This window comes from Neoarius graeffei, chromosome 9 (assembly GCF_027579695.1).
Source record: "Neoarius graeffei isolate fNeoGra1 chromosome 9, fNeoGra1.pri, whole genome shotgun sequence".
In the NCBI taxonomy this organism is placed as follows: domain Eukaryota; kingdom Metazoa; phylum Chordata; class Actinopteri; order Siluriformes; family Ariidae; genus Neoarius; species Neoarius graeffei.
In genome coordinates this window covers 75,494,981-75,517,008 of record NC_083577.1, presented here as the reverse complement: position 1 = coordinate 75,517,008, position 22,028 = coordinate 75,494,981, and the positions used below count along the sequence as shown (strand labels likewise).

The window sequence follows — 22,028 nt, the reverse complement described above, 5'->3', positions numbered from 1 at the left end:
CATGATACTACTACCACCATGTTTCACAGATGGGATAAGGTTCTTATGCTGGAATGCAGTGTTTTCCTTTCTCCAAACATAACGCTTCTCATTTAAACCAAAAAGTTCCATTTTGGTCTCATCCGTCCACAAAACATTTGTCCAATAGCCTTCTGGCTTGTCCACATGATCTTTAGCAGACTGTAGACAAGCAGCAATGTTCTTTTTGGAGAGCAGTGGCTTTCTCCTTGCAGCCCTGCCATGCACACCATTGTTGTTCAGTGTTTTCCTGATGGTGGACTCATGAACATTAACATTAGCCAATGTGAGAGAGGCCTTCAGTTGCTTAGAAGTTACCCTGGGGTCCTTTGTGACCTCGCCAACTATTACACGCCTTGCTCTTGGAGTGATCTTTGTTGGTCGCCCACTCCTGGGGAGGGTAACAATGGTCTTGAGTTTCCTCCATTTGTACACAGTCTGTCTGTCTGTGGATTGGTGGAGTCCAAACTCTTTAGAGATGGTTTTGTAATGTTTTCCAGCCTGATGAGCATCAGCAACACTTTTTCTGAGGTCCTCAGAAATCTCCTTTGTTCGTGCCATGATACACTTCTACAAACATGTGTTGTGAAGATCAGACTTTGATAGATCCCTGTTCTTGAAATAAAACGGTGCCCACTCACACCTGATTGTCATCCCATTGATTGAAAACACCTGACTCTAATTTCACCTTCAAATTAACTGCTAATCCTAGAGGTTCACATACTTTTGCCACTCACAGATATGTAATATTGGATCATTTTCCTCTATAAATAAATGACCAAGCATAATATTTTTGTCTCATTTGTTTAACTGGGTTCTCTTTATCTACATTTAGGACTTGTGTGAAAATCTGATGATGTTTTAGGTCATATTTATGCAGAAATATAGAAAATTCTAAAGGGTTCACAAACTTTCAAGCACCACTGTATGTTGGGGTGGAAAACGTTAGCAATATCTGGCAACACTGAAGGCATGTCTGCTTGGGCGGAAGCCTTCTGCGGCAGTTTCATTTTGACACGCGAGCAATGTTTCACCATAAAAATTCCGTAATTTCCATCTGTTTTCCGCGATCACAGAAAATCATTGGCCCTATGAGAGTGAGACAGTGAGAGAGCCACCCCTATACCCCCCCCCCCCCCAAAAAAAGAAAAATCTTAACGGATTTACACGATTTGGAAAAATGACTTTTTCAGAACCGAAAAAACCAGAGCTTCCGGCTCAACAGTATTATTTTGAGAAATAAAACAATCTTTGGATATACATTTGTTCATTTTTGCATACATATTACTCACTCTGCAGTGGTCTGAATTATTTGTTATTAAATAGTTAATGTTAATAAGTCAAATTTACTACTTTAAAAAAACATTTTAAAAAAATCGTGGGTGTATCGAATCATGGGTCAAAAATCGCGATACGAATCGAATCGTGAGTTGGGTGTATCGTTACAGCCCTAATACTCAGGTACTGAGCGATATTAATTGCCAAGCCAAATTTAAGAGGCCGTATAGCCGGGTTCATGGAGGCAGTGATGGCGCCATAATATACAGGGCCTAACATTCCTACAACTGTAGAGACAGTCAAGAAATCCTGTAACATTAATGGACATTTAAATAAATGTTAAGTTATGTTGGTAAGTTTGTTTAACTTTTCTTAATTTTCATCTCTTTCGCCAAATGGCGTAGTGTTGTTGGCTGTGTGATGGCGTTTCGCCATTTTGAATGTTTTCATCTCGGACTCTGGAAGCATTGTATCTCAATCAATCTCGAAAAATATCAGCAAAAAAAAACTAGCTTGCAACGGACTTTAGCTAGATCTATGACGAACTTTCAATGTATAATACAAAAATAATACTTCTTTCAACAGATCATTAGCCTTTGAGCAGAATTGTTTTTAACTTACCAGGAAGTGTTATCGAGCCGACCGCTTTCAGTTTCATGAGGGCTGAATGAACTCTCACTCTCAGAATCATCTGACCCGTCAGAGTAAAGACAAGATCCATGTTCATGTGAATTTCCAGCTATCGGTTCGAATTGATAGGGTCTAACTTCACATCTCTGTGAAACATCGGGAATGTCACTGTCGATGGTGTCCATTTCGGTAACCTGTTTACATTAGATACCCAAGCGCTGGCTCCTTGAAAAGTTTTTGTGACGTCACGGGTCACGTGACCGCTTAGCTAATTAACGAATCATTGTTTTACGCAGATGTATAAAAAAGTTGAATAATGTGATGATTTTCACATTTTTGACGCCCTGCAGTGATTTAGATGGCATTTCTTATGTCCTTTATACATAATTATACCCAGAAAAAACTCCATGTCCCATATCCTTTAATAATAAAAAAAAAAAAAGCTGCATGTTGAATTTGTTCTTAAAGTGCGTATCACGGGTAAATTCAGGAGCCAGATCGATGTAATTCTCCTGTTTTATATTAAACTTTGGTCAAATATCTGTCACATCTTGTGCAATTTTTTGACCTTGCGCAATACCAGAAATATTCAGTTGAAATCGAGCCATTTGAGGCGAATTGGTCCGCCTCTGAAAAAACTCGCCATTTGGATTTCCCGGGAAACAGTCAGTGCGTTTACGGGTGATTCTCATGAAGACCTTCACATTAACATAAAGTTTTTCACCTCATTTCAGTATTTTTTCAAGATGAGAGCCTAAAATAGAGTGTGAACTTTACTATGTTGATCTTTTTTTAATGGAAAAATATTTTAATAGAATTTGAGGCTTACATGATCCAGAATAATTCTCATCACCGTTACAGTAAATGGTTAAGCTAGATCATGAGTTAAAAACATTTTTTGACAATTTATTTCATATTTCCACAAAATATCCCATTAAGTGAACAGCACAGTCCATGACAATTACTTTATATATTTTTTGACATTTATTTATTGCCCTCACAGTGCATGGTAATGAGAATATTGAGTAACGGTAATGATATACTCTTGGCTAATTTCACAAATAACCTGAAATGCTAGCATGCTAGCAACCTATAACTTTGCCACACGTTAAAGCCTTATATTGTGATGATAATCATAAAATAATATTTTTTTTATTTTTAAAAGTAATGAGTATTAAACCATAACGGTAATTATAATAGACAGTGTAACTGAGGACAGATTTAGCAACATTAACATAAATCTCACAAAGTAAGAGAAGAGTGAGCAACTGACCTTGTCTCCATTTTGAATCTTGTATCTGAAGTGATGCATCATGGGATAGCTGATCAATTTAATGGCACGGTGTACTTTTTCTAGGGGGGGTGAAATCATGAAACGGTAATGAGAAACATTTGGTGCGGACACAGTTATTTTGTTTAAAATCAAGTACCTTTTTTTTGTTCAACACAAAAAATATTAATATTATGCATAAATATAGATGTTTTAAAATAACTTTACACTGTATTTTTTTATATAATTAGGAATTTTTATATGATTTAAAGTAAACATTAAAAAAAGGGATGCGGATACATAACGGTAATGAGAATTTCCGTAGATTTTTTGTTTAATTGATATAAAAATTAGTTTATATGATGATGAAAACCATTTGTCCATACAGTGCTCCCTATTTTCTTTACACAAAATATCAGAGTTTATGTGAATTAAGTATTGATTTTGGAAAATGCGTCCTGGACATGTTCACTGCAGCTTCATGAGAATCACCCTTACATGCACATAGAGAAAATCGAATTTCTGCCGTAGCTCGACTGAAATCGATGTTCTAAATGCCATGGAAACACCTTAGCTCGGCTGAAATCGAACCGAACTGGATTTCTCGTAATCGAGCTACGCGACCTAGATTATGCGATTGTAGCCGAGCTACTTAGTGCATGTAAACACTATCGAGCTACGTAGTCGAGCTACTTACTTCAGCACTGCCCCTTCCGGAAGTGACGAGTGACGAGACCACAAGCGGGAAACACAGCAGCCTCGGTCGGCATGACAACAGTAGTAGAAACGTGCACTTCTGGAGCAATGAGGAGATAGAGTTCATGCTCATTCAGCTTAAGGAGTTGAATATATATATATATATATATATATATATATATATATATATATATATATATATATATATAAAATGTATCTCGATGTTGCTGTCCTCGTTGTCATTCTTCTTGTGAACATGGAACTGATAACTTTGTTTACACTCTTGAATAGCTCTTCGTCATGACAACAACCGGAAGTGTACCAACACGATGGGGCGTGTAGCGCCACCTGTGGCTCGGGTGCACAATGTACCTCGCACAATAGCTCGATTTCCTTGTGTGCATGTAGGATTGGATTTCTCTGGCACCCCTGTTGGGACCCTTAGCTCGATTACCGACAGTAGCTCGATTTGGATGTGCATGTAAACACACTGACTGATTTTCGTGATGTCGCATGCGGGACGCCTCCTTCTGAATCCTACGTCAGCGCTGGTTTGTTTATGAGAAAACAACCTGGTGGTTTTCTGCAGATTTCTTCAACGTTATCGCGTAATTATTAAAACGGTTAACAGATGTGTCGTAGGAGGGTGTAGCAACACCAATCTTGATGGGATTAGTACTCATCGTTTCCCAAAAGACCGGACAATGAGGGAGAAATGGGAGCGCTTGGTCTACACAGGCTGTGCACTGAAACCGCGCAAAGCTCGCGCAGCCTGCTGGCGCTTCCGCAGGTGACGTCACGAATCTGGCTCCAGACTCCCTTGGGATTTTTCCAGACGTGTTTTGTTATTTTATTTTATTTTCCTGCTGTAGACAGACGGCCTTGTGCAGAATTACCCTTCTGGATGAGTGTGTAAAGGGACGTACTTTCATATAAAAAAAAAAAACGAATTTGGTCCAGGATATGCACTTTAAAGCGGCGCACCGCCACGTTTATAATTCTGGCCGCCACCCTTCCCTTGGCCAAAAAACAAACACACAAAACAAGTAACTTCATCAGTATACACCAAATAAATCGTAAAGTATTTGCTTTATTATAATTTTAACATGCAGAAGACCATTAAACGAATGCATACGGGGCGACCTGAAGTGGCCACGCGATTGCAAGAGAGAACCATCCAGCCGGCTGCGTACTGATCGTGACCCAGAGCTCTGCAGATTGAGGTCGATCCCTGCGTTACATGACACCGCACCACATTACATTATTATACTGACGCATCGTAATGCTAGAAGCTGCAGCTAGCCAGCAGCTAAATAACTTTGTAGCGTTATTGTGCAACGGTTACGCTTATCTGTCGTCTTTTCTGACCATACACAGTTACAGTAATCATATAACCGCGCACACACACGCATTAGTTAAGTTCAGGTCTTTTATTTTACGTGTCTGTGATCATGTAGGCGAGAGCTGCGTTTTCCCGTTGCTTCCCTGTGGTTGTTTACTGCAGGACTTCCGGGTTCCTGGGTCAAAGGACCCGAACTACGGAGGCCGGGGTGGCTTTGTAGTGCCAGTCTCGGGCACGCACACCAGCTCGGGCATGGATTGGAGTGGTTTCACGCAATTAACGTTAATTATGTGTATTGTAAAAAATGTATGCATTTATTGTAATTGGGTATTTTGTTTATGCATGGAAGTTCATTTATTTTTCACACACAGAAAAAAAATTAATTCAGGGATGCGCGACAGGTGCATGAGTCTCAACTGAAATGTCACGAGTCTCACATTGACAGTAAAGATGATCCGTACAGTACGGATGTGTTAATTTTTTTTTTTTTGTAACATGATTTTAACAATGATTTAGCATTTCCTGTCCATTTATTAGCCAGTGTCACTGTCAAAAAAGCCCAAAGTCCGTTAGCTTCAGGGGGACCTCATCCCCCGGGACCCCCACCACCACCTTTTGTTATTATTTTTTTGAAAAGTGGAGAACCCTGTGTACAGTATATCGTGAACGGTAGAACAGGCAAAAGGTTGAGCGAGGCACAAACAGAATCTCATAGACAGAAGCAGGGTCAAAAACGAGGAACAGGAATCAGGAAGTCAGTCAGGAAACAAGGCTTGGTAAGGTATCACAACAACGCAGCACTTCGCAAAGTCAGTCTGCATTCCGAGTCCTTATTTAGGTGCGCTGCTTGCACCTTAATCCCGTGCAGGTGTGCGTCATTCATCCAGAGTCCTTCTGTTGTGACGTTCTCGGTCAATTTGTTTGCATTTCTCGACAGAACTTATGGCAATGCAGGATCAGAAAAGGAATCAAAATAAAGTAATGGTTAGTTTATTGCCTGTTTTGTTTAAAAAAAAAAATTACCTGCTCATCTATGGAATCAATTTTGTGCCAAAATGTTCATGCAATACTTTTGAAATATCAAACAAAAACGACAAATCAAAATACAAAAAAAGAAAAAAAGTCAATTTTTTTAGACTGGCAAACAAATTATTTGTGTAATCGTGCAAAATATCAGTCTATTACTCTTCAGAAACCTTTTATTTTTGTTCCACGTCTTTCTCGGTTTTGTTTGACGTAATTTATTTTGGTTGCGATTCCAGCTTTCTCGTTTGCGCTCCCTGAATTTTTGCTTGCAGTTTTGGCACAAACTTGACGTGTGGGTGGGCTGTCCAGGAATGCATTCCCATTGGCTAACTTGTGTTTGACTGACAGCTACGCTCAGCCATTCCCTACTCGGATTCTGGCGGACTGTTTGACGAGTGACCGATCCATTGACGGTAAACAAGGATGGAGTGGACTTCAGTGGCGACTATGATACTGAATTAATTCAACAAAGTGTAAACACAAGTTAGCCAATGGGAATGCGTTCCTGGACAGCCCACCCACACGTCAAGTTTGTGCCAAAACTGCAAGCAGAAAGTCAGGGAGCGCAAACGAGAAAGCTGGAATCGCAACCAAAATAAATTACGTCAAGCAAAACTGAGAAAGATGCGGAACAAAAATAAAAGGTTTCTGAAGAGTAATAGACTGATATTTCGCACGCTTACACGAATAATTTGTTTGCCAGTCTAAAAAAATTGACTTTTTTGTGTATTTTGATTTGTCGTTTTTGTTTGATATTTCAAAAGTATTATATGAACATTTTGGCACAAAATTGATTCCGTACTTATCTTCCATCCGTTTGATGCGCGACACGGTATGCGGTTGTACTGAATCCGACGTCACGCAGTAGGGATCGACCAATATGTTTTTTTCAGGGCCGATAATGATTATTATGGAATTGGGATGCGGATAACCGATATGTGCAACCGATAAATGTAAACATTTATAATTCACATGAAATTAAACATAGCACACACTGACACAGACCTTCATATCCATGAAATGTAAGTTTAATTGTAAAATTGAAGATGAAATTTTGTGCAGGGAGATGCCAGCAGCATTTGTACAATAAAGTCAAACATTAGTTAGAATAAAATGAGAAATAAAATAATAAAATAAATATTCACCAATTTAAAAAAAAAATCACTCCCTACTATATTACAGCTCACCATTTTCAGTGGAAAATAAATGAAAATACACTCTGGATTCTTTTACACTAAGAACTAAGTAAGACTTACCAACTTCAAGTAGTTTTTAAATAACAAATCAAGTGTAGGGAGCTGCCTGCAGCATTTTTTAAAAAGTAAAATCAAACATAAAGTAGGCGATCTCTCCCTGTTATGTAACAACTTAACAAGTAACCATCTACATTTTAATGCCCAAGCCTAATATTCCCAATTTAGGAGGATTATATTGTAGTGAAGGAAGCATTACATGTAGTTTCAGCGAGACTAGTTGGTTGTCGGCTAATTCAAGTGCTTCCTTCCGTAAGCTAAGTTTGCCTGGCTACACAGATGCAAATGGACAATTTTAACGAGTAGTAGATAAAGAATGTAAACATATAATGATGATGTGCTTTTGCAACTTGTGCGTTTGTGACTTATTGTGGCAAAAGCAGCGTGTCCTTACCTTGAAGTGGGATCTGCTTCTGCCCGAGTGCCCGTACGGCCGCCTTGAAACAGTTCACAGCGTTTAGCTACACGTGTCGATTGGCTATATCTCTTGTGCCAAACAAATCAGATGTTGTGGTGGGCGGGACCGTGTTCTTGAACTCAGAGAGGCAAGTGCAGGAAAGGACGTGCAGTGACAGTCGCGTTAGGAACGAAATGGCTGCAAAAAGGCATGTTACCGGCATATCGGTGGAAATTATGGCCGATACCGATAACCCTAAAAATGCAAATATGCAGAATATCGGCCCGATATATCGGCCAGGCCGATTATCGGTCGACCCCTATCACGCAGCACCACGCTCATTTTCGTCTCCTAATACATCCATGTACCTGACTATAATCCAGTACGGCCACGCCCGCCCGGGGAAATGGCCCAACGGACCGATGTTACAAGATTTAACATGCTTTTTCATCTAAAGGCCGCTTAATTTTTTTCACCTAGAACAGGGCTTTTCAAAGTGTGGGGCGCGCCCCCCCTGGGGGGCGCCAGAGTTCTTCGGGGGGGGGTGCAACGTGAGAGACAAAATGGATCGTTTTTTAGTACCTAAAGCTACAGTGAGTGAGGAGACAAAGTCTGGGCCAAGCAAAAAAACAGAGCCTCCAGGATGTTGCGATTTGCAACTTCAGCGCAAATTCAACCAATCCCCGCGAATTCAGGGCGGTGTTGCAATTATATCCAATCACCGCAACTTTCCCGCAAATTTGACCAATCGTTGGCGTCGTCTTGAGGTGACGTTGACAAACTACCTTCCGCCTTACTTCCGTGTGTTCAAGAGAAGCAGCATGCGCGTCGTGTTGCCAGATTGGACGATTTCAAGTGCATTTTGGTGGGTTTGGAACATAATTTTGACTGGAAAACGTCAGCAGTATCTGGCAACAGTGTGTTATGTTTACAGTGAAGGACTGTGTGCACTTTATTTATTTACTTATTTATTTATTTTACTTAATACAAGAAGTTAATGGATGCCAACATTTTTGCCAAAATGGTATTTTATTTTCCATTGTTTAGGCAGCTTCAGCATCATACTGTGAGATTCTGTTCAAATTGTTTTTTTCTTCTATGAAGCCTGAGCCATTTATTTTATTAGTTTATAATTATTGTTTAATTTAGTCTTCAGGAGAGACTGCCTGCACACAGTACTAGTATTAATAGGTTTTTTTTTTCTTACATGAAAGCTGGGGCATTTATATTATATTTGAAGGTAACTTCATGTTGTGCTGTGAGGTTCTATGCACTTTAACTTTTGAACCAACAGGTGCATTTGGATAAGTAAAGCCTATTTTTCTGCATTGTTGTAGTCCTGGTAATCTTTTATAGTGGTAAAGTTGTTTATAGGACCATTTCTCAGTGTCTGTTTTTTTAATCAATAGTTTTTCAGTAATAACTTAATATTTAACATATCACTCAATTTTAATCACAAAAAGAGAAAATCGCAATTTCTCGCAACTTTCACTTCCTCCCGCAATGTAATCGCAACAAAAACCTAAAAAACACCGCAACTTTCATCGCAATTTTTTTGGACCCCTCCCCGCAACATCAGACATTTTAGCCCGCGGCAATCACAAAAAAGGCCCGCGGAATCCTGGGGGACTGGAAAAAGAAGGAAGTATGACCACGATTATTTAAAGTTTGGATTTTCATGGACTGGATCTGAAGATGCTCCACTGCTACAGTGTGTTGTCTGCCAAGAGGTGCTCGCTAACGATGCTATGGGATGTTTAAAATGTGTAAAACAAGATGTTTTAAAAAGCACAGATGTTTAAAATGTGAAAAAGAAAAAAATGTGTACAACAACCATTTTTTTAAAAAATACGAATGGAACATTAAGTATAGCAACAACAAAAATTGTAAGGGGGGGCGCTGTTGTTTATTTGCTCTCCGAGGGGGGGCTCACTCTCCCACACTTTGAAAACCCCTGACCTAGAACATCTTGTATTAATGTACTGTATAACGATGACATTTCGTAACCCTGTAATTAAAACATTTCCTGGTTAATCGCTTTAACATGGCCTGTCTCTGTGTCTCAGCCTGTGCGTGAGGATGTCTGTCTGAGAACGCATGAGAGATCAGTCCGTGTCCCTGTAAGCGTTCAAAAGAATTCTTTGTAAGTATCTGTCCGTCGCACTCTCCAAGCGAGAGATCTGTCCAAAACAGAGAGGGACCACTGAATCTGTCGATCCGTTTAAGCAAAATATCTGTCTGTCTGGCCTAATCTTCAAGTGAAAGAGCTGTCTGTCTCTCACTTCAAGTAACAGGCTTGACTTTTTGGGTAATTGACAGATGGCCAGCCTGCAGCGTTGCAATCGAGTCACTAAACATCGAGTCCGAGTCCGGTCTCGAGCGGACAAGACTCCACTCCGACCGCACCGTTTGACGGTGGCTGTTTGTTTCAGCGCCATTAACATTAGTTTGTTCCTGAACATGCCGTATGAACAGGTAAACGCGCTTCTCTTTATCAGGGAGCGTGAAGTATTCGGTCAGAGACGGTTGGGAGACGGATGTAAGTGCAGAAGGTGTGTTTAGGCCAAGAAAAAAATAATTGTTTGTTTCCGGTTACCCGACCGACCGTTTAAAAAATGCCCCGACCCTAGACTTTTTTGTTAAATGTTTAAAAAAAAAATGTATTTTCGCCGACCAACAATAAATTTTGAAAAAAAATATATCTGCATTACGATTTGCATAATATTGTCGATCTGACAAGTGACTAATTCTAAAACACATATATCGGACAAGAAACACTCATTGATTTCTCACGGCCTCAATCTGACGTCATGACCTCTTTCCGGGAAACTCCGGCTTGTGTTGTACACAACGCTAGGCATCATGGCGGCCAACGAAGTGTTCTCGATTACCGTGATGGGTTGCGACCACACGGAAGATTGTAAGACAATAAGTTGATTTTATAAGTTTTCAACTGTAAAAGAACTCTACGAACGTTATCATACCCCGCTGGACGAGTCATGCAAACAGTATGGTATACACACAGCGCCCAGGCTAACGGCGGTATCGATATCACGATGGAAGTCACGTTGGAAAGCCAGCTCAGCAATTTTGGCTTGCAGGCACTGACATTTGAATGTAAACGGAAGCCGGAGTTTCAAAAAATGTTAGCTATCAAAACAAAAATACTAAAAGTACACGAGGACGCAAAAGTAGAGGCAACAAAGGTGACAAATAATGCCACACCTAAAATTTATTTAAAAAAAAACAAAAAAACCTACCTACCCGGTATTTTGTGTGATTAAAAAAAAATAAAATAAAAAGACCTACCTACCTACCCTATTTTTTTTCAAGATGTAATAGGAAACAAACAATTTTTCTTGGCCTTATTAATACAAGTGAAGATGGTAAACAATCCAGAACGGCAGGCAAAATCGTAAAACGGGTTGAGCGAGGCACAAACAGGCTATCGGAGACTCGGCAGAAACAGGCAATCAGGGATCAGGAAACCAGACAAGGAAATAAGCCTCGGTGTTGTGTCAGCAACGCAACTCAATACTTCGCAAAGTAAGTGCGTTTTTCTATCGGCGCACTGATTGCACTTTAATCCTGTGCCGGTGCGAGTCGTTTACGGCGCATGCGTGCTGTCACTCTGGCACGAAATTAGTACAAAAATGAATGTAGATATAAAGATCGTATGCCAAATTATTCTGGCACGTTCCATAAAATAAAGAAAAAAAATCCGAGTCTCCGTCTTCAATTTACGAGTCCGAATGCAGTTCACGCACGAGTCCGAGTCAAGTCACGAGTCCTTAAAATTAGAGCACGAATCGGACTCGAGTACTACAAGCCTGCCTGTCTGTCTGTCTGACACTCTGTCCTTTCATGTACCATATCTTCAGATCTGTCTGCTTGCTGATCTGGTCTGCTAACTGCAGGTCTGTCTGTCTGTCTGGGCCTTTAAATGGCACTATAGATTTGTCTGAATGCTGCGTGAAATGATCGCTCTGTCTGCCTTCAGTCAATAATGCATACACGTCCGAATATTCTTTAACGCATGCGTGCTCCGTACACGCATCCATCCATTCATACTTGATACTGAAACAAAAGACGTGAAATATAATCTGATGTCTCTCCAGATAGGACTCTCCCGTATGTATGTATGTATGTATGTACTATGTATGCATTCCTGCGTGACTCCTCGGTTATGATCGATTTGCGTCCGTCCGCAGGTCTTTTTCACTCCTTTCGTAAAAACAGGAGTCTGTGATGAGAAGCACGACAACAGCGTCCTAGTTTGTGCGTGGCTGTCTCCTGTTCAGTCGTGTCGAAGTGCGTCCTCCCTTCCGTCTGTCGCTGCTGTTGGTGGGAAGAGCTGGCATTTACGGCAACGTGCACATTATGTAGCGCTAGCAGCACGACGCATCGCAGTTCTTGACTTTTGACACTTTTTTTTGTGCTCGTTGTGTGTTTCAGGGCGTGAAAAGAAGCACGACTGTCTGTCGGAGGGACTGGATTTCGCCCATCAGGGGGCGTTTAATTATGAGCACCTGAGAGCTCTGTCTCTCCACATCAGTCTGTCTTGTCCAGCAGGATCAGCAAGCAGTGGATGGTGTTCCCCTCAGAGGCATCTGGGGAGCAGTGAGGCCCTCTCCACACCCTCATCTGCCAGGACACACTTCCTTTCCGAGCCCTACGTCTTCCTTTCCTGTACACACACACACACACACACACGCACACGGAAGAGCAGCAGAAATGAGTTCCCACGGTCAGCCAGGTAAGAGCTGTTTGCTTGTCTCGACCCGATTCTGTCCTGTTAAAGCAGACGTGTGTGAGATACGAGGTGAATCAGTGTCTGATCATGTTTCAAGCCCATGACACACACGAAGTGGCTCAGTTCTGTTTTGCAGACATCTGATTTTTCAGAGCTGTGCGAACACATCGAAAGCGAAATCTTTTCTTTCGGTCTGGCCAGTTCACACCTGATCACATGACGGGTGCCAACCGGCGACGGGGGAACGCTGACATGTGCTTCCTCCAAGATAAGGCCATTATTAAAAAATGTTCTGTTTCCGGTCCACCGGCCGGGTGAGTGCCGTTTGTGTGGTTGAAATGTGTTTTTTTTTTTTTTAACGACAGTTTTTCAACATTTTTTTCAGGTTCGTAAATCTAAAATCGAACTTGACATTTCTGCATTCCGCGCAGAATATAGAATCGAATCAGCTCTGCGCATGCGCCGTGCGGCACAACAAAACGGCAGCCACCATGAAGGAAGCAGATCCGGAGTTTTCAAACATTTGCTTAAGTGTGAAATCGCAAAATGGTATTCTAGTGAACAACAAAATAGTAAAGATTCAGAAAAACAAATCATTCAGTGATCATTTTAATAGTGCGATTTCATCCGAACTAGGCCTAACGCTCGATTTAGGCCCAATCCCAATTCTAATTTCTACCCCTTCCCCTCCCCCTTCCCCTTGGCCCTTCCCCTTGAAACTGAGCTACAAGGGATAGGGCTTGAAATTCAACCCTTACATATTGGGATAGCCCTTCAACGATCGCATACGTCATCGCGTACCTCCGTCAGCGTTTACGTTAGCAAAACGCGACCAAATGCGTCATTGGCTGCGACCAGCCGCTACAGTCAGAGCCAGAGGCAGAACCAGAAATCTCTGCTGGCAGGGTGTGATTTGTTAACTAACACCACTGAATGGGATATCTTTGGCGCTTCGTGCACCACATCCGACAGAATGAGGTGTCAGAACACTCATGTAAACAATAAAAGCGAGAATAACAGAACAAAACGTACGCAGTCAAGCAACCGAAAACAATACTCACTCCCAAAGCTTTTTAGCAGCAGCTTGGATTTCAGAAATCGCTGCTCATTCTCAGCTCGAAAGCGAATCAAGCGGCGTGTTTCCTCTGGATAACAACTTAAAACACGTAAATAATGGAGAAAATACATTTATGACAATCTTTCGCCGCGGGAACCGCCATCTTTCTGAAATCCGCATGAAATCTCGCTGAAATCCGCATGGCATTGTGGGAAATCACTCAAACCCCTTCGTTCGGAGTCTGCTCCAGGAAAATCTCCGTTTGGAGGGGTACAGAAGCCCTACCCCTTCCCCTACCCCTCCGCGTTAACTGGGATTGGGATACCCCTACCCCTTCACGTGAACGCGCAAAATGGAGGGGAAGGGCCAAGGGGTTGGTCCAAGGGGTGAAATGGGATTCGGCCTTAGAACTACAAAAAGTCCGTGTGTCGGACCATCACTGGAAAATTCGTTTGATCTTGATCCATCCGAGACGTTCCAAACGGCTTTTGAGTTTTGTTATGCGAAATTCATTACCTACTTTGTTAATGACCCTGACAAATCTGTAGGAGAACCTAATAGATCTATTCAAAATGAGAACGGAACCGAACAAAAAAAATGCGTTTATGGAACTAATGCAGGTTGGCTGGACAGAATTAAAAACTGTGTCTGTAGCAAATAAAAAAGGTTTTGTACAAGTTTCAGTTGATTAAACTGTCATATTTTATTAAATGTGTCTGCTTTTGTAATAAAGTACTGAAAGAAAAAGCAAACACAGCATTGCGATTTCTTATCCATCCATATATATATGAGTGATTCCACGCTTATGGGTACTGAAATGGGGACATGAACTTATTTTTAAAAATTCACCTAAAACCATTTCTTTTTTTACCATCAGGTCACAAAACATGTAATCTTTAATGAATGATATGTTAAAAGATAACTTTAATTTTCTGAGATGTAATAAAAACATATTTATATGCCAAAGTCAGAACGTAACAGAAGTGTTGTGGACATATATATTCTCAATTTTAACAATGTAGAATTACTTTTTGAAACATAGGAAGGTGATGTTTTAGCAAATATAATTAATAAACATGTGTAGTAGAATAAACATACACATTCTTTCAATAAGATTAACATGGTATATAGCTGGATTGTAATTAATTTGTAACAGACGCGAGATGGACAATCGTAACAGAAGTAATGGAACAGACATCATTTTGGAACTCATAGGCTTGACTTTGGCATATAAATATGTTTTTATTACATCTCAGAAAATTAAAGTTATCTTTTAACATATCATTCATTAAAGATTACATGTTTTGTGACCTGATGGTAAAAAAAGAAATGGTTTTAGGTGAATAAGTTCATGTCCCCATTTCAGTACCCATAAGTGTGGAATCACTCATATATATATATATATATATATATATATATATATATATATATATATATATAATAAATAAAATCCCTCCCTCCCTACTGAAAATTTTTTTTTGCTCACCCGGTGGACAGGAAACGGATTTTTTTTTAAGGATGGCCTAATCGCTTTTTTTTTTTTTCCCCAGCTGCTGCTGTGAAACACGGGACGGTGTAACAAACTCTGAGGAAAAAGCTATCCGATCGGTTCCATATACATGAGCTCACAGATACAGTATACGCTGTTATCTAATGCTGCTTTTCCACTACCAACGCGGCTGAGTCGGGCTGAGCCGTGCGGTGCTGAGTTGGGCTGAGTCGAGCTGAGTGGGGCTGTTGGAGTTGCATTTCGACTACAACCGCGCTGAACCGTGCTGGCTGGAAGTGGGTGGACACATTGGGTGGAGTTAGCGAAAGGGGGTGGACGTCACGTGATGTCGTTAGGCGGCGCAAACAGTGACATCAGTGATCTTTTAAGCGGTAGTCTCACGACCCGGATAGTAAACAATAAACATGGAGGACATGGAGTCGTTAGTGTTGCTGGTCTTGGTGCTGTGGCTTGTTGTCACCGACAACGCCAACAGATACTGGCAAGAGCATATAGATGAGGCGAGGCGCATAAGGCTTCAGAAATTCTCGTAATTCGTAATTCTTCCGGGTTTACGGTGTTTACAGATCCCAGCGTGCTCGCGGGGCGTGTGTGGGCATGTGAGGACACTCCTCCTCACCAATCAGTGCACAGGGGAGTGTCTGCTCACGCCCCTAGCCCCACTCGGCTCGGTTTGGCTCGCTTCAGCCCCACTCCAAAACCGTGCGAGTTTTGGGTGCTGAGTAAGGCTGAAGCGAGCGGAGTCGTGCTGCTCTGAGGTAGTCGAAACGCGAGCCGTGTCGGGCTGAAGTGAGCTGAAAAAGGGTAGTGGAAAAGGGCCATAATGTCGCTGTGATTGGCCGAGCAGACAGAGTAAGCCCCTCCTACCCAAGCAGGTTTGCGCTCACGGATGAGCGTGGGTTTAAATTTAGTTTTATAATGAAGTGAGCGGGCGGCACGGTGGTGTAGTGGTTAGCGCTGTCGCCTCACAGCAAGAAGGTCCGGGTTCGAGCCCCGTGGCCGGCGAGGGCCTTTCTGTACGGAGTTTGCATGTTCTCCCCGTGTCCGCGTGGGTTTCCTCCGGGTGCTCCGGTTTCCCCCACAGTCCAAAGACATGCAGGTTAGGTTAACTGGTGACTCTAAATTGACCGTAGGTGTGAATGTGAGTGTGAATGGTTGTCTGTGTCTATGTGTCAGCCCTGTGATGACCTGGCGACTTGTCCAGGGTGTACCCCGCCTTTCACCCGTAGTCAGCTGGGATAGGCTCCAGCTTGCCTGCGACCCTGTAGGACAGGATAAAGCGGCTAGAGATAATGAGGTGAGGTGAGATGAAGCGAGCATTTTTCTGTTGTGCCACTCAGGAGCCCCAGTGTGGGTACATTCTCACATACAAGGGATCTGCTTTGGCGATTGGTGCTTGAACAGTTGAGGTTTTTTTTTTTTTTTTTTATTCGATGAATAACTAAGAAGAATCTAAAGTATACAGATTTGAAGCGTGGACATGTATCTAACGGGTACGAGTTGTTTTGAAGCTGTCTGTTGGTACTGCGCCGGATATTCACATCTGTATCAGTGGGTGTGGCCTCAGCCTGAAGGACTCTTCCTGACTTAAATTAGATTTTTTTATTTTTATTTTTTTTATTAAACGTGAAACTCTCTCCCAGTGCTCTTGGAAACACTCGTGAAAACCCAGAGGAAGCAGCATTGTCAGCGCGTCCTAAATGAACGCGCTAAAAGCTTCCCGCAACGTGGCCTTTTTTTTATTTGTTTCACAAGCTTCATATGTGTGAGGGCTTGAAAGTCAAAGAAAGCGACCGGCATGAAAGTAAAAACCTCCTGCTTGCACCGTTTTTGTCGCGACCTGCAGGATCCCAAATGTGCAAAAAAAAAAAAGCTTTCTGAAACCGACAAGCAAACTGCTCCTATGCTTATATGTATTTTTATTCTATCCAGATTCACTGGATGTGAGCAATCGCACGCTCTGATTGGCTACTCTACTACTAGGAGATCAGCACATATTGCTGGGTTTCATGTGACGTCATATCCACCTCATTAGTTATTCAGAACTTTGGCTGGTGGTCTACCGAAGCTCAGTTGACGAAGCGTTTGTACGGAGAAGGCGCGTCGCTCGCATGAAAAACGCCTTACGCTTGCGTTGTTCGAATCGATCGAACCGTGAAACTGATGAAAGTTTCTTCAGGGTTCGCCGTGAACTAATAAAAAAGGGTGAGCGAACACAGGATTTCACAAAAAGACGGCGAGAAAGGCGGCTTTCGAAAAAATCGAAGCGAGCCGAGTCGAAGCGTGCTCGAGTTTGCAGTGATCACTTGGTGAAAGGTTTGTATTTCGCTCTCAGCTCCGGCCTTAGTGTTTTCCAACTGCTTTTCTTGCTGTGCGTCGCTATTTTACGGTACTTTTTGTAGTCACGAAGCGCTAAAGTCCCCAGCCGTTTCTTTGTTTCCTCCTCACAAAGTCCATATGCATGAAGGTCGCGACAAAATTCTTCCCCAGCCGTACAGTTACAATGCGCCGTGATCACGTCTCCGTCTTGTTTCAGTAAGATCCAGGTCTTTAAAGGGGTTTCTGATGATCTTTGTGAATGGTTTAGCTGAGAGATAAGAGCCAACACGAGGGAGAATCAAGCCAACTGTTGTTTGTTTACACTTCAACTTGCAGCGCTTCGTTGTAAAGACGCGAACGCAAAGCTTAAAAAAAAAAAAACCTTACACGGGCAAAAACAATCCAGGATTCATTGGGCAGCGACTTGATAGCGAGGTCCTTTACCCAGCCACGTACAAAAAAAGTTGTAAGCCTCTGTACTCTTCCACGCTTTCATCTGTTTTGCGGTGTAGAAGGACGTCTGCAACACCAGATAGTTCGAGACGTCGGGGAACTCGACTGAAGGGTCGTTTTCAAGATCGTATGACAAATCCTTCTTTCCCAGACTGTCGGGTCGATTCCACTGCACACAGCAATCTTCTGAATATATCTAAAGCCAGCAGCCGCTTCTAGATCACGAGCGAACTCTGATAACTTATCGCTAGTTGTTTGCACTACGGCAGCCGTTTAGACCGCCAGCTATTTCACTTCCGGTAAAACTGCCAAGAAAAGTCACGTGACTGAAACCCCGGAATACCGTGAGTAGAGAAAAACAAACCGGCGGCGCGTGTTGCGGAACCACCCGAGGACGAAATAAAAACTCTACTCGAAAACAAAATCCCAAAAATGACCAAGTATTTAAAAGAAACAGGATTAGCAAAAAGATAGATCGGGGTCGTCTTCCCCGCCCCCCCAAAAAAATATCTCCTGTTCCATACTCCAGCCCAGTCGATGGAGGTAATGCACATTAAAGTTGGTTTGCGAACCACCAAAAAACCCTAAAGAAGAAGAACAAAACCCCACAAAAATACAAAAGACAAAAAAAAAAGCAACAAAATATGGAGAGTGGGAATTTTTTTTCAAGAATTATTATTATTATTATTATTATTATTATTTCACAAATTGCTCCTGTAGTTTTGCCGGTTTGTTTACATTCTAAGCGGAAATTATTTTGTCGGACGTTTTGTTGAAAGTTTTTATTTATCGAATTTGCAAAAAATAAAAAAGCTCCATTTTCTCAAAATCCAGTGAATGTGGATAGAATAAAACGGTTATTCCACTCAACCTCGTCGTACACGGCTTATAGGCGGCGATTCGGTGCGCCACGCCTCGTCGGCCATCAGCTCATGTACGACTCGGATTTTGTGGAATAACTGTTTTATCGCGGTCCGGTTTCCATCAAATCCTGCGCTCTGATTGGCTGGCGAGCGGGTCCGTATCCTACGATACGGATCCCGGTTACGGACCTCTGGTGACTCGCTCGTTCACAACAACAAACGTACTAGCAATTTTTGCCAACATTTATTTTGGCATTTCTCAGGAGAACAGCATTAATTGTACAGCATGGATAGCGATAACGACAGTGTTCACAGCGAAAGCGAGTTTTACTACCCTGAGGAAGAAGAAATAAAAGAAAACATTTCAGGAGAAAGCTAAAAACCTCTAACTGTTGCTAACGCCGAGCAAAAACATGGCTGAATCCTGAATGACTCAATTTTGTATAAATAGGGGACTACATAGGCGGCAAAATGTAGTTTTTTTCCTGCCATGGAAGTAGGGCTTTGAACCTGTTCAAGGAACGAAAACCGGGAACTTTTTCTATTTCACATGGAACAGAAACGAAACCAGAAACTTTATTATTTTTTATGTTCTGGAACAGAAACGCTTATTAAAAATAATGGTAACCGGTTAATACCGGTTTTGATTTTGTTCCTCAAAGTTTCCGTAGCCTACAAATAAAAAAAGTCATTCTTCTCCTGCGCAAGTTTCTATGACCCGCTGGGGTTCACTTCCTGTGTGACGTTCGCTGACTGAATGGAGAGAGCGGGAGGGTGGACTACTATCACGTCTCCACATCTTAAATAAGAGGTAAATATTGCAGTCTATCGTTATTCAAAAAGTCTATTTCAAACACGATATCAATATATTTGTCCACGTTAATGAGAGGCTCGCGAACATTAAATGACGTTAACCTCTGTTAGCCTATCAATGCATAGGGCCTGACTAGCCTTTGGTAACACACTAAACAAATTATCTTTCATTTTTGGCACTTTTTCTGTTTGTGTAGACGGGAAGACATACTGAGAATCCAAATCGCCAACATTTGAAATAATAATTGTTTTGAATTATTTCTTGTCTTATTTAATGAAGGTTGTAATAGAATTAGCCTACATTTGGCTTAAGCTGGATGAGACAAAGAAATAATTTTATAGCCATTTGTTAAACAGCTGACAGGGAACGTACAGTAATTAACCGTTCCGGGAACAAAATTTTTTTTGTTCTAACCGGTTCGGGAACGTCTATTTAATGGTGGAACCCAAAACCGGAAACATTAAAATTCCGTTTCTGTTCGGAACGAACCAATAGGAAAAAAATTCTGGTTCAAAGGCCTGCATGGAAGTGCACTTGTATACCGAAGAGGAAGCCATTTGCATTACAGCCGTGAATGAGGATTCAAAATGGCGGCTCGGCTCGGTTTTCCCTTTCGGGCGCTCTCGTTTTCTGTTAGAATTTGGTAAAGGGGGGGCGTCGTGGCTCAGGTGGCTAAGGCGCCATACCATAAATCCGGGGACCCGGGTTCGATTCCGACCCGAGGTCATTTCCTGATCCCTCCCCGTCTCTCTCTCCCACTCATTTCCTGTCCTGTCTCTACACTGTCCTATCCAATAAAGGTGAAAAAAAGCCCAAAAAATATCTTAAAAAAAAAAAAAGAATTTGGTAAAGAAAAAAATAAAAATATTATTTACCAGCTTAAGGTCAGTCCATATGGTGAAATACCGTGAGCTCGGCCTTGAATACTGACCTCGGCCCAGAGGGCCTCGCTCAGTACTTTCAAGACCTCGGTCACGGTATTCCACCATACGGACCTCCCAGCTGGGAAATAACATGTATGTATTTTTTCAGAACATGTTATCTGTTCGGTCCGAAACACGCGCATGATGTTGATTTTTGAAAAAGGTTGCAGGACAGATGCGCGTTCACGTGACGCTAACGACCCATGCGGAACACTTCCAAACACAAATGTGTGAACAGTTAAGGGTTGAAAGTGTAGAAAAGAGGCCCGGCTTTGCAAATCCAGAGCCGCTCTGTAGTCACTAGGCCGGGCTTCATAAGAATGAAATACAAGCTGCGAGCGTGGAATATTCCCTCGCTTCTCCTAAAGGAGGGGTTGATTTGCGACGTTATCGTCGTATCATCTCCCGAGCACTGAGAGGACGACACTCAAAGCAGCACTATCAGCCAGGCTCCAGTTTCAATTAGGTCTTTCTGCGATCCGGATTTCTGTCCTAATAAACCCGTTTGCCGTGGCCGAGGACGTTCGCCTGTGTCCGCTACAGGAACGACACATGACAGACCTTCAGGGCTGCGAGTCGCAGTGCCAGAAAAGCCTTTTGATTCTCGTTCAAATATCTGCGCTTGATCCGTCTGCGCATCTCTGCCAATGATGCCTTTAGCCAACTGTCATCTCCGAGAAAGAGGAAGATTATTTTCGGAGATGGCTGTAAGCAATGCTGTCTCATTACCCCCCCCCACCCCCCCCCATGTATCAGTTCAGTCAGACAATACTTTAGCGCTTTTTTTTTTTTTAATGAGGAAAAAGACTCTGAATGCTGTTTGTTCTCAATGACTGAAAGGACGACTCTGTTGCGGACGTTGTTGAGCTTTGCTTGTTTTGTGTCATGCCTCGGTCACTTCGAGCCGCGCACGCATCTCTGAAGGAGCGGCCTTTAGACGCCGCGTTGCAGCCCCCTTGAGCTAAACTCGACCGTTTCGTCAGCTTTTACAGTCGAGACGGAAAGTCCGGTTTGTCTTCAAAGCCGTTGAGTGCAGGGCGGGCCAATAAAAATTTTCAGGCATTATCAATCAGTGTCGTGATATAATTTCACCGCAGTCTCCTTTTCTGAGATGTTGCAAGATCCTTGAATGCGTTTGTGAAGTTTTATAACAGTTTAAGGCTGTGCGATATGGGAAAAAATGAATATCCCGATACATTTTCTCCATTTCACGATATACGATACTGTATATATCTCGATATATTGAAATCTCCTCTAAAGGACCCCATGAAATCTAACTTTTACTCTTTACTGTTTTCACTACAATCCCTGCAGATTAAATCACATTCTTGGTTAACTTTACAGGTGGTTTTCAACAACACATTTTAAATTGTCATGTTGGTGATTAATCACAACTGAGTTGAAATAAGACTATTTTTATTCAACA

The 22,028-nt window shown here is 42.0% G+C and overlaps 1 protein-coding gene across 1 annotated transcript in view; it reads left to right on the top strand.

Annotated features, from left to right (window-relative positions):
* hdac4 (histone deacetylase 4) overlaps positions 1–22,028 on the top strand; it is a 588,646-nt gene that overhangs the window by 81,633 nt on the left and 484,985 nt on the right. The window contains exon 2 of the mRNA XM_060930285.1: positions 12,366–12,666. Within this exon, the coding sequence (XP_060786268.1) occupies positions 12,645–12,666 (22 nt within the window). The 5' untranslated portion in view covers positions 12,366–12,644. The remainder of the gene's footprint in view (positions 1–12,365; positions 12,667–22,028) is intronic.